Source organism: Antennarius striatus, chromosome 14 (assembly GCF_040054535.1).
Source record: "Antennarius striatus isolate MH-2024 chromosome 14, ASM4005453v1, whole genome shotgun sequence".
Taxonomy (NCBI): Eukaryota; Metazoa; Chordata; class Actinopteri; order Lophiiformes; family Antennariidae; genus Antennarius; species Antennarius striatus.
This window is the reverse complement of record NC_090789.1, coordinates 10600781-10612747: the sequence shown is the minus strand read 5'-3', so window position 1 is coordinate 10612747 and position 11967 is coordinate 10600781. Positions and strand designations below refer to the sequence as shown.

The following is an 11967-nucleotide window of genomic DNA, read 5'->3' as shown; positions in this document are numbered from 1 at the left end:
AGGTAGATCAAGGACTAGCTTTGATCTATGGTCTTACACTGGCCTTCTCCCTTGTCTTTCTATCTTATCCGGTTCCTGAGTCTACAAAAGTTTAAATTTGACCTTGACCTAGTTTTCGCAAGGTCAAGATCATCTCATTGTCATCCCCTTTGCCACCCGAGTAATTTGTTTTTTGTTTCATCTTTCTATCTGCAACAGTTGCGAAGATATTTGGTGGACTAACTGATGGACAAACGAACACTGACAATTACAGTACATCCCCTTCGCAGGATGTAATAATTCAGTACATGCTGTAGGCTTAATCTGAACCAACTTGGCTTGAGTCTTGCTTTGACTTCAACCTTCTATAACCGTGAGATGGATAAATGAATCATCCAATGGTATGTAGTTAACAAATCCATTTTGTTAGCAAATTGACTCAAACTAGTCAAAAGTAAAAATAATCTGGTCATGGAACTATTACAAATACAAACACATACTACATAGTAACTACAATACATCCTTTAATCCATTGAATCATCACTGCTCATCTTGAACAATTGTTTGCGATTAGCGCGACAAAATGAGCTGAGATTTAGCTTTATGGAACCATTTAATTCGGATTGATTTGGTGAGCTAATCCAGGATGTTTTTCTTAAATTCTCACAATTTATGTTGTCTTATGAACTAGCCCCCAGATAATCCCATATGTGATCCCACAGGTCAACATGGCCATAGTTAATAATGCAATGACATTTCCTGCTCCTATCACAGTAGGACTCGTTCAGTCAGTTTAAGAAGCACACTTGTACAAATGTGAGGTGTACAAATTATTTTTTTAATAAAATTATAATGGATATTTCACAAAGAACTTCCCATTTATCGTCCCACTCTGTAAACTGCTAATACATACCACACAATTCACTTCTTTCATACTTAAAACACAATGCAGGAAGCTAAAACACTGAGGAGATACTTATAAAAAAGTGGAAATAAGGACTGTTCATATTTTAAAATAAATTAAATAACAGCTCAGAGACTTATGTACACGTCAAATGCGAGAATATTCTAAACATGCAATCACTGACACATTAACACAGCAAGACAAATGCTGGTTATTCTGATAGCATGATAAATAGACAAGTCTTTTTACATGTACGCACTACACTTTGCTTATGTCTGCAGGTGTGTTACTGAAAGACCCACAAACGTTTCTAATCCTGAAATGCTGTGATAAGTTCTTCACCTTAAGGTCTACCTGACGTATGGATCTATGGCATCGGTTTCATGCTACAGTGTAGGCAGCTCTAGTGGGGTGGGTGTACCACTAACATAAATACTCGATCAGATAGTAATGATCAGTTGATCAGACAACTCCGCAAGCGCCCACGCCCCAGAGGCTTCACCGAGATTTGGAAAAAATGCAACTAATGCAGCATAAGCCGTGGTCTGCTGACAAGTAGACAATAACATCAACACGAGGAAGGCCCCATCATCACAACGGTTTGAGGACTCGGTGGGGCCGGAGGAAACAGCCCAAGCTTTCTTTTCCCCCAGTGTGAAACTTCATGTCGTCTTCACCTCTTCTTTTGGTCTGAAATACAATTATTAAATATCGCTGGTGTAAAATTACAGCATCTACTGACCAAAGATTTGTACAGGTTATAAGGAGTACTTCGCTTGACCGCTCAGAGCTCCAAATCATACATTTAAAGTACATTTAAAAATGTCCAACAGTAAGTCTGCAGGATTCTTGAACCGGGTGCTGACAATAATCTGCAGTCGAAATTCTGTGGATTTTCATGATGGAACTATTTTGTTCCCGCGCCGCTGCAAACGATCTCCACACAGACGAGGCGAAGTAACTAAGCTACCGTTTTATATTAATTGGTTCTGCATACTCTCCAGTCACAAGCTTCCAGTTTTCATTTGATATGATACTACTACATACCTGGACTACTACATCTTCATCAGAATTTAAATGTGCTGTTTTCTTACCCTGATGTGTCCATCTTATCTTCTTCCTTCTCTTCCTCTTTAACTTCTAAAAGGCAAAAAAAAAAGTGATTAAACTTTTCATTCGTCTAAAAACAAAAAATGGAATTCAAGAACCAGTTTAACCTTTCTTTTCTTCTCCTTCCTTCTCTTCCTCCTTCTTCACTCGTTTCGCCTTCTTGTGGTTAGCAGTGTTCCGGCGACCTCCTCCCTGTCCCTCCGCCTCATCCTCAGAGTCAGAAAACTCCTCATCACAGGCTATCCTCTTGTCGTGGGCGCGGACTGCAACAAACAACACAGAACACGACTAGGCTTTGGTCGTAGTGCACATCTCCTTAATGCGTGACTACGTTCAGTTTTATCTCATAAAATTCTCTTACTAGAGATGCGCTTATCAGGGTCATCCTCATCCTCGTCTCCGCTGTCTGGATGGGGTGCATCCTCAGGGATGGCCTGCATCTGGACGCCGGGCGCATGAGGCAGCATACGGAGGTTTTCAAAAAGACGCTGCTTGATCTTCTCCAGGTACTCATTCGTGTTCTGGTTGGTCATATTAGATGGACTGATGTGAAGCTTAAAGTCAGGCCCAAAGTACTCAAAGTAATCATTATAGGGCAGCTCGTTGGGGATTGAACAGTCCAAGGCCACGGCGGTTTCGTAGGTCCAGCAGCGGGCCACGTTACGGATTGTGTAACCTCCACCGCCCAGCATTAGTAGAGGCAGGTTGAAACTCTTGATGTACTCCACACACTTAGCATGACCTAGAAGAACATGTGCAATCAATACTTAATGATTAGCACATTGAGTGGATTTGGAGAGCAAACTAATAACTGATCCATACCTTTGATGGTGAGGTTGAAGCAGCCCAGTCTGTCTCCAGACAGAGAATCGGCTCCACACTGGAGAACAACAGCACTCGGCTGGTACATCTCCATGACTTTAGCCATGATCTGATAAATCAAATATAGAATTAAGAACGTCCTTCACAGAGAGAGTCTAGTTGTGATGTTGATGCAGTATCAGAATAAAACCACTTACAGGTTTGAAGATGGCTTCGTAGGACTCGTCGTCAATACCGTCTCTGAGTGGGTAGTTCACGGCGTAGTACTTTCCCTTCCCAGCCCCGATATCCTGCACACAGTGGAGAGCTCCATGAACTTCTGCCCATAAGATTCCCAAAAAATTTTAGATAAAAAAACTGGAACACACTAACTTACCCTTAGGTCTCCAGTGCCTGGGAAGTATTCTCCATACTTGTGGAAAGAAACAGTCATGACTCTATCTGTGGTGTAGAAAGCCTCCTCCACCCCATCGCCATGGTGAATGTCGATGTCTATGTATAATACCCTCTGGTGATACCTAAAGAGTTCAATTGATATCTCAATCTTCTTTCTTAGATGGGTATTGGAATATGTACTGTAAAAGCTATCGATTATGATAAACCTAGACATTGTGAGTGTGTGAGGAACGAAAAATTTGTCAATTTTACCAGATTTATAAAGAACATAACCCACCAGCATGCACAAGTTGGATGTGATTGGGTAGAGAGTTAATTTGTGAATTCTGAATCTTTAATATCAATGACATATTTAATCATAACTCATCAAAACATGTAATCAGCTTAGCAGCAAAGTGGAAATGTCTTTTTATCACAAATAGAAACTCACATAAGTGTCCGTGTGAATCCTACTGACTAAAAACGTAGACAGAAGAGGGACGGTGTTGTTTGTGTAACTGGAGCCTGAAAAAACTAAATCCTGAGCAATTGGTCAACGGCAGGAAGGCTGAATTCAAAAAGAGTGGCAACTTACTTCAGCAGTTCAAGGATGGCCAAAACGATGTCGTTCACATAGCAGAAACCAGAAGCTTCGGACTTTTTGGCGTGGTGGAGGCCGCCGGCCCAGTTGACAGCAATGTCTGTCTGCTGCTTGTTCAGCTTCAGTGCCCCGGCTTGGAACATTGTGATATCAATTTCTATTTAGAGTTCTAATCCAACAATAATTATTTGTTCCATCATTAATAAATGTTTTAGCTTTAGACTAAATATAGCATATATTATCACAGGTATATGAAATTACTCCAGTTGATCAGGAGTTGACTAATCCAAATGTAAGATATTTTTCAAAGCCACTATCAGGCCATGGGTAAATATAAACCTGCAAAATAGATTTATTCCAAATTTTCAGCAATAATACTCTATCACTCTTGCATGAAGTGGTTTCAATGGCAAACTAAAAGAAGTATGTTTGGAGACACATACCAACAGATCCACCTGTGGAAAGCTGGCAAAACTCAAACAGGCCGTCAAAAACTGGACAGTCCTCTCCGACATTGACTGCACACAAAGAAAAATGTTAAATAATTTAGCACAAAAATACAGTATTATATGTATTTAGATCTACATAACTGCTAGCAATCTCCTGAAACAGCTATAAGTGTGTATCACTTGTTTGGTGGCAAACTTCATCAGTCATCAGTGTAGATGCCCATATCATACTTCAATGTCCATCACAAGAAATGCTGACACTCACATCTCTGCATCTGTTTGCTGTACTCAGACATGTTGTCAGGTCGGATGGACCTCAGGAACTTGATGTAGTCATCGCTGTGGTATTTTGTCATCTCTTCCCCACTGGCTTTGTGTGGCCTCTGAAACCCAACAAAAGGGAAGTAAGAAAAATGGTGACCACTGACATGTTAGTATTTCTCGGTTATTGCTGGGTTTGTCTGAATAAACTTCACATGTTGTGCTCTTACACGTCATGCTTTCACTCTCTCATAATTCTTTACCCACTTTCGAGTGTTGAAGGTAATTCATGTATCCCAACCATCACTTCAAATGTCTTAGTTAGGTCTAATAAAGCAAATCACACATGAAAAACACCTTTATAAATATAGCTAACACAGCTAACAAAAAAATCATGAACTGAAAACTCACTCATAAGAATTTATATTCTGCTGCTGCCAAAATCTAGACTGTGTTTACACAGGAGTACCCACAGGACTACATATAAGATTTCAAAAATAAGGCATCGACCATGATCGGGTGGATTGTTTTTGAGACTAATGTGAAGAACTTTATGGTGCAATTTTCTTTTGTGGTAGCACAGTGATGTAGTATATGACGTGTGAGGGATAAACCTTACATAGATCTCCATTTTTCTGTACAGTCCATAGTTGAGGAGAAGATTGTGTGTCATGCGGATCCTGTGGGGTTTCATGGGATGGCCCTGACCATAGTAGTAGTTACCCACGTCACCTTGGAGAGAAAAGCTTCATCTTGTTAACATGCAAGAACTCGTTTGAAAACCTGCTGCCATAGTACATGTTTTAAGGTGTATGGAGCCATCACCCTGTTAGCTGTCTTAACGTAGCTACTCAACGCTTTCTTTTGAATTGGCTTCGAAACAACAACAAAAAAACAATCTCGTCAAAAAAAACGCTTATTTGCATACATACACTTCATGACACATTTATTCTGTGTGGCAACGCATCCGTGCCGACTTCCCCAGAGTTGATACGAAGTTGGGGTAACAGTAATGTCATTAGTACCGGTTAGCGTCGTGGCTCCTGTTCCCACATTTCATCGAAGGCACAAATCACAATCTAATCAAGTGCTTTCACTAAAAACTCGTTTTTTAATCTGATGAAAATTAGATAAACTTTGTCTGGCGGTGAGTTCAGGTTCAAGCTTAAGGTTAGAGCATCATGATCTAACTAGTTAGCTAGTTAGCCAATCGAGTAATGCAACGTTAGCATGCTGCGCCGGCAAGCTAGCTGGATCGTATATCTACAAAATACCTGTAACATTTTCTAAATATCTACACGCCTTTAAGCCACTTCCATTATCCATAACTTGACATGTAAATATTTACCGTCATAATAATAGCAAACTTTCTTCTTTGTTCCTTGAGATAGCGCCATTTTACATCAGGTACCCCACTTTCTCCTGCTCACCGGTTCCTCACTCGCACCGAGGAACTCCCATTCAGCGTGCTGTCAACCAATCACAAGCCGCCCGGCTGGAGTACGCTGGTACTACAAACCAAGGACCGCCGAAGTTACAGCTACACCCAGACAGTGTCTGGACTGGGATGGACCTGCATTCAGCAAATGTGTTTGCGTTTACTGTATATCACCAATGCAGATAGGAAAATAGCTTTTATAAAATGTTTTGTTTTTGTTTGGGGGGGGGGGGCTGACTTGAAATAGGTAATGCATCTGTTTTATATATTTGAGCTATGATTGGCAAGAATTTCCCCCGATTTTCTTCTTTTTTGGGGGGGGGACCTCTAATAATAATACAGCAGGTGACTTGCCTTGGGTCTGTAAGGACTGTTATTTCATCTGTGCTGTATGTCGTGCATATATGGTACATTTGACAATAAAGTTGACTTTGACTGTAGTTTACCTGTGTTTCTTTCTTTGTGTTTTAAATACATATTTGTATGTACAGTACATTGCCTCCATTGTTTCTGTTTCCTTCGAAGAGGCCATGTCAGCGTATGAACACAACTCATTATATGTCCCTTTTGATTTCTGTATGTCTTGATAACATGCTCTATGTCTACCTTGATTTCATGACATTATGTGTATTTAGTTTTGTTTTTGACAAGGATTTTTGATTATTGATAAATGGTAGAAAATTAGTTAAAGGACTATTTTCTCCATTTCTCCTTGGTTAGATTATGAAGAATGAGACTAATTTTAAAAGGTAAGTGCTGACATTCCTGTGCGTGTGCCGTGACAAAGATGCAGTCTTTAAAAAAAAAACCACTAGAGCAAACTGGTATAACAATGGTATGTTCAGTTTTGTATCATTTGTGTGGTGGCCACCAGGAAGCAGTACAACATCATTTATTTTTACTGTAATTTCCAAATCTCTGCAGAAAAACTGTACCCCTGAGCTGATCAGTAAATGAACCTCATGCAGAATGATCCATGAACAAATCACCAATCCAGCAATCCAGCATGAATATTTGTTGTATAGGTGAAATAATTTACATCTTACTACACGGAATGAGAGGAAATAGTCTACAGACGTGGAAAATATCCATTTACAAAAGGGATTCTAATGATTTTGCTTAGTTTTAGGACACTTTTTATGAATATGATTTCAATGCCTAACCATTAACAGGCTGTCTCGAGCTTTATCAATGTGGTGCTACAGCTTTGTTTAAATAATTAATTTGAGTCTAAATGTAGCTCAGAGCTCAAAGCATCATATCACCATGTGAACTAGGTCAGTTTACCCAGAGCAGGCCTGCTGTGCTCAGTTGGCAACATTCAGAAGGCCACTGGCCTCTGTCTAAAGGAGGAAGTATCAGGGTCACAAGGATATGGAGGGTTGGGGGTCATTGACACTACCACGGTGGTGTTGGTGTGTCCAATTACCTCCAAATCAATCAGCCTAAAACAAAAAAGCATTTTTTGCTTCATATGGCAATGAAGTAGTATCGGTGTGAGGGGTGCACCAAAAGGAATCATATCACACTGAATCCAATATCTAATAAATCATGGACTGATTCTTCGTAGGCAAAAGTAGTTTATTGTTTTTGTGGTAATTGTCCTTGTTTGTTTAATGCTGTTAAGAAGAGAGCGTCAATCCAATAATGGCTAATGATTACGCGAGTGAGTGGATTAAAACTTAATTAATCAAAGTTTGGCCTAATTAGATTGCAACTGGTACAAATAGAGCACTCAATCTATCCATCTACCCATCTTTCCATCCATCCACCCATTCATCTATCATCCATCACTGCTTGTTCATTACACGGTTGCAGGTTGCTGGAGCCTATCCCAGCTGACATTAAGTGAGAGGCAAGATTTCATCGCAGGACTGAAACACAGAAAGACACCAGTCTTACACATTCATAATTTAGATTCAATATTTCACCTCTATTCCAGGTTATTAGGACTGTGGCAGGAAAATATAGTTGAACCACATCGACACAGGAGGACATGTGAAGTCCACATGGAATAATGCCCCAGGATCATCGTAGGATCCAAACCCCTCTCAACACGAGGAAACTGTGCCATCCACACAACCTTAATAGTACAGCAATAGCACTAATGGCTCCAGTAATGCACAGGTTTATTATCATGTACTGGAACCACAAGGGTTGTAGTTTTTAGCTGTTACGTCTCTTGAAAAACTGTGATTAGAAGACAATTTTAAAATCTTGTGTTACCTGAGTAATACACAGGAAAATAACATTCTGGTCATACTAGAGACTTAAACTGACAAAGGGTATAGCTCAAAAGTCCAATCTTCATTTACAACTAATCTGATATTTAATATTAAAAGCTTTATAGCTTTCTTAGTTTTATCCAAACGGGAGAAATGCTTTTCTTCCCAATTCCTATCAGGGCATTGGCCAATAAATTGTCTCTTTAGATTTGTTATAACTGGTTAAATTCAAATAGTGGATCTCTATTTCATTCTCTACTGGCCCCCTGACTGCCAGTACAGAATGGAAGTCTGGGTGCAAGATAACTCTAAAGTGTAGTTGAATCTCAGTACAGGAAGTATTAGGAGATTTAATGTATGATGTAAATAACCATGAAGGCACATTAACGGGCAGGTAACTAACATTTATTTACCATTATTAACTTTACAGTAAAACCAGTAACATCTGTCAACATTAGCAAAATAAAGAACAGAAATCAGTCCAATGTATTTACAGAGACAAAGCAGTTTCAGGCTCACACACGACAGATAAACAACTCTGCTTCATATCAAACCGCAACAGTGAACATAGCAAGCTTAGGTGTTCTTTTTTTTCATAGTAAGGTAAAAATCAAAGTTGTCTATTTTTTTTTTCTTTAAACAAACAAGTAATAGCTTCTCTGAATCTTTAAGATGGTTCTCTATAATACACCACAAAATACTTCAAATTTGGGTTAAAATATAGGAATGTAAAAAGTTGGCAAGTCTTTTTCATTTTCTGATTTCATGTTTTTTATTATTCTCTTTTCAACAGTCTTTTCAAGTGGTGGAGGTGTCGTAGTATCTGATGTAGCTTCATTTCTTCAGTTTGGAGGCATCTTGATGTGTAGATTTTTGAGGACAAGATGCTTTGACTCCGTCCGTCTTTACTTCACGATGTCATTGGCTCGCTGTCTAGCCTTTAAAATCCATTTTCCTCATGGCGACCAACCCATAGCCTAAAACTCAGTCCGGGTCCAGATGTCGAGCAGTGACCAGGGAAGTGATCTAGTGAATCTAGTCTGTCGTCTTGTTATCATGACGAAAAGTGGCACGTCAAAGGAGTCTCTCACATACATGTGTATATATTTACATATACATATATCCATATACATATGTATACATATACACATATATATATAAATATATATATATACTCTTAAATTTTATCTCTCTCTCTCTTGAAAAACAGTTCACCCAGTTCATAGTGAGCTAAAGGAACAATCACTCTTTCTTTTCAGAGGGGGTGGGGGTCGAGCTGCTCTCCTCTGTTGGTTTCGTGGCCTCAGGGGCCGGAGCAGCTGCCTCCTTGGCCTCCTCCTTGGGGGCCTCCTCTTTAGCTGGCCCCTCCTCTGCTTTTGGGGCCTCAGCTGCAGCAGTAGCCGCCTCCTCCTTCACCTCCTCCTTCTTCTCCCCCTCTGCAGGAGCAGCAGCTCCATTCTCACCGGGCTTCTCCTCGGTAGGGGCGGCGGCGGCAGCAGCAGCCGCTTCCTCTTTGACAGCCTCACTCTTCTTGCTCTTCTTCAGATTCAGTTTGAAGTTGAAGGACTTCTTCAGAAAAAACTTCTTCTTCTTCTTCTTGGGGGTCTCTTTAGCCGCAGCCTCGCCTTCAGGCTTGGTTGCTTCTCCATCTGCAGCAGGTGCTGGCTCGATGGTGTCGCCTCCTGAGCCGGCTTCAGGTTCCTTTGCCGCCTCTGCTGAGCCATTGGTGGCCGCAGCATCCCCATCAGGCTTTGTGGAGACATCGCCATTGGTTTTCACATGTCCATTCTCCTGAGAAAAATATTGTAACAGAATAAGTCATCAGTTGTGCAGCTTCACCTTCAGACACCACAAAATCCTTTCTTTATTATTTCTTTCTCTTGTCACACGCATGAAATACAAAGAGTGTATATTTTAGATGGGAATCGCTCATTTCTTTTTAGAGCATCGTCGTGCTCATCAATTAACCACCGTCTGGCTCGGCTCAGAGGCGACGCCTTGCAGTACCCTAATCAGACGACAGGCGGCGATAGCGCCTCACAGACCGCCTGAAGTACCAGACACACATCGGCTCAACAAAGACGAGAATGAAGCGCATCGATGGAAGAATGAAAACATTTTACATTTGACGGTTTTTGTTTGTTTTTTTTAGTTTTTGTTTTTTAACCAAGACAACAGCCTAAAATTTAAAATAATGCCACTGTTAAAAAATAGTTATTGTCGCTTAATACCTGTAGTTATCAAATTACATGCGTAATGATCCAATAATGATCTAAAGCAACAAATTTATGACTGAATGTGATTGATCCCATTTATATAGATTATAGATAAGTCCCAGCTTGTGAAACAGGTGACCAGTCGACAACAGGCTGATATTTTAAAAAGGGAGAATAGTAGACTGCGTACGTGCGCTCCCACCCCCTCCCCCTGTAAGCCTGGCACTGTCAAACACGTTGTGCGGATTTTGGGTAGACCTCAGTCACACACACTGGATTTAGACTTCAAATACAAACAACACTCCATCCCACTTAACGTCGATCATTTTCTGAATGCTGTGTTAGAAACTCATCACATGAAAGAAAGACAAGCAAAAGCCCAGCATAACTTGTCAAATAATATGACCATATTCAACTCTTGTCATTTCAACGTCGAATTAATTCTCTTAGGAAGGACGTTTTGGATCAAATATTTTGCTTTTATCATTTTGTAATCATCTCATACATTAAAAGACAGACTAATATCAACCTGTATTGTAATTACCTGTCCGTTGGTTTTGACAGCTGCAGCATCAGCGGCGGCTGCGTTTCCCTCTGCGGCCACCTCTCCCTTGGATGATTGGGATCCCATTGTCTTCGGTGATCTTAGTTTCTTCTAAAGCAAATGAAAAAGAAAAACTAAAAAGGAGCGGGTTTAAGTTAATCCAACCCCAGGGTGAGTTATGTATCCAGCGGTAAAATGACGAAACGTGTGCTTTTCTTCAAATGGTTGGTATGTCCCTTCAGTAGATTCGTCGTTTAGACTTCCCACCCTGCTAGAGAGAGACCCTCTAAACTCAACACCGGTTGAACGCAACCCTTCAACGTTCACCGCGCGGAAGGCACCGCCCACAGGCGGGACGGGCAGGAATCTGACCAATCATCGCGCAGGTTTAGGTAAGTTCTTGCCACTCTTGGCCAATCACTCTTGACACTGCAGTTGTTCCCGCCTCCAAGGTCCCCACCAAAGAAAAAAGTAATAATAATAATAATAATAATAATAATATTAATAATAATAATAATAATAATAATAATAATAATAATAATAATAATAATAATAATAATAACAACAGAGTCCTGGTGTTTTATTATGTTACTTGTTTTCAGGAGTACAATCTAAAATGGAAAATACATCATAAACTTGGGACATCTTGCTAATTAATAGTTAATTGCAACCCAGATACCAAATAAATTTGGGATGCTCTGTTAAACATAAATAAAACAGAATGCTATGATCTGCTTAGCCTCCACGACATGCACTCTACCAAAAACCAAACACATGCATAATGGCTAACCTCATCAGCTGTATTGGTTTCTGTGAATATGTGCTCATTGTGATTTGGATATCATACATTTTACGTATGCCATACGCATAAGACAGGGGCAGTAAAACAAATTTGCACAATGTTGCTTGGTTAAAGGGGTTAACTGATAGCAGGTGAATGATGATGGTTGATCATTCTTGAAAGGATTTATCACTAGCAAGTATGAAGTGAGGTTCACTGTTTTAATTTAAAGAAGACATCATTGCATAAAATATTTTGGGCT

The 11967-nt window shown here is 40.1% G+C and overlaps 2 protein-coding genes across 2 annotated transcripts; both read right to left on the bottom strand.

Moving 5' to 3' along the window:
* Window positions 1–14: 14 nt before the first annotated feature.
* LOC137607319 (probable histone deacetylase 1-B) lies at window positions 15–5967 on the bottom strand. Its single transcript, XM_068333002.1, has 12 exons — window positions 5850–5967; window positions 5121–5233; window positions 4506–4623; window positions 4235–4309; window positions 3786–3924; window positions 3192–3333; window positions 3013–3105; window positions 2816–2924; window positions 2355–2735; window positions 2101–2256; window positions 1978–2023; window positions 15–1573 (listed from the first exon to the last, which is right to left on the bottom strand). The coding sequence occupies exons 1-12, from the start codon at window positions 5896–5898 to the stop codon at window positions 1546–1548; spliced, it is 1449 nt and encodes a 482-aa protein (XP_068189103.1). The 5' UTR covers window positions 5899–5967; the 3' UTR covers window positions 15–1545.
* Window positions 5968–8547: 2580 nt separating this feature from the next.
* Window positions 8548–11220, bottom strand: marcksl1b (MARCKS-like 1b). Its single transcript, XM_068332828.1, has 2 exons — window positions 10925–11220; window positions 8548–9955 (listed from the first exon to the last, which is right to left on the bottom strand). Exons 1-2 carry the CDS (start codon window positions 11009–11011, stop codon window positions 9407–9409), a joined length of 636 nt encoding a protein of 211 aa, XP_068188929.1. The 5' UTR covers window positions 11012–11220; the 3' UTR covers window positions 8548–9406.
* Between the last annotated feature and the right edge of the window lie 747 nt (window positions 11221–11967).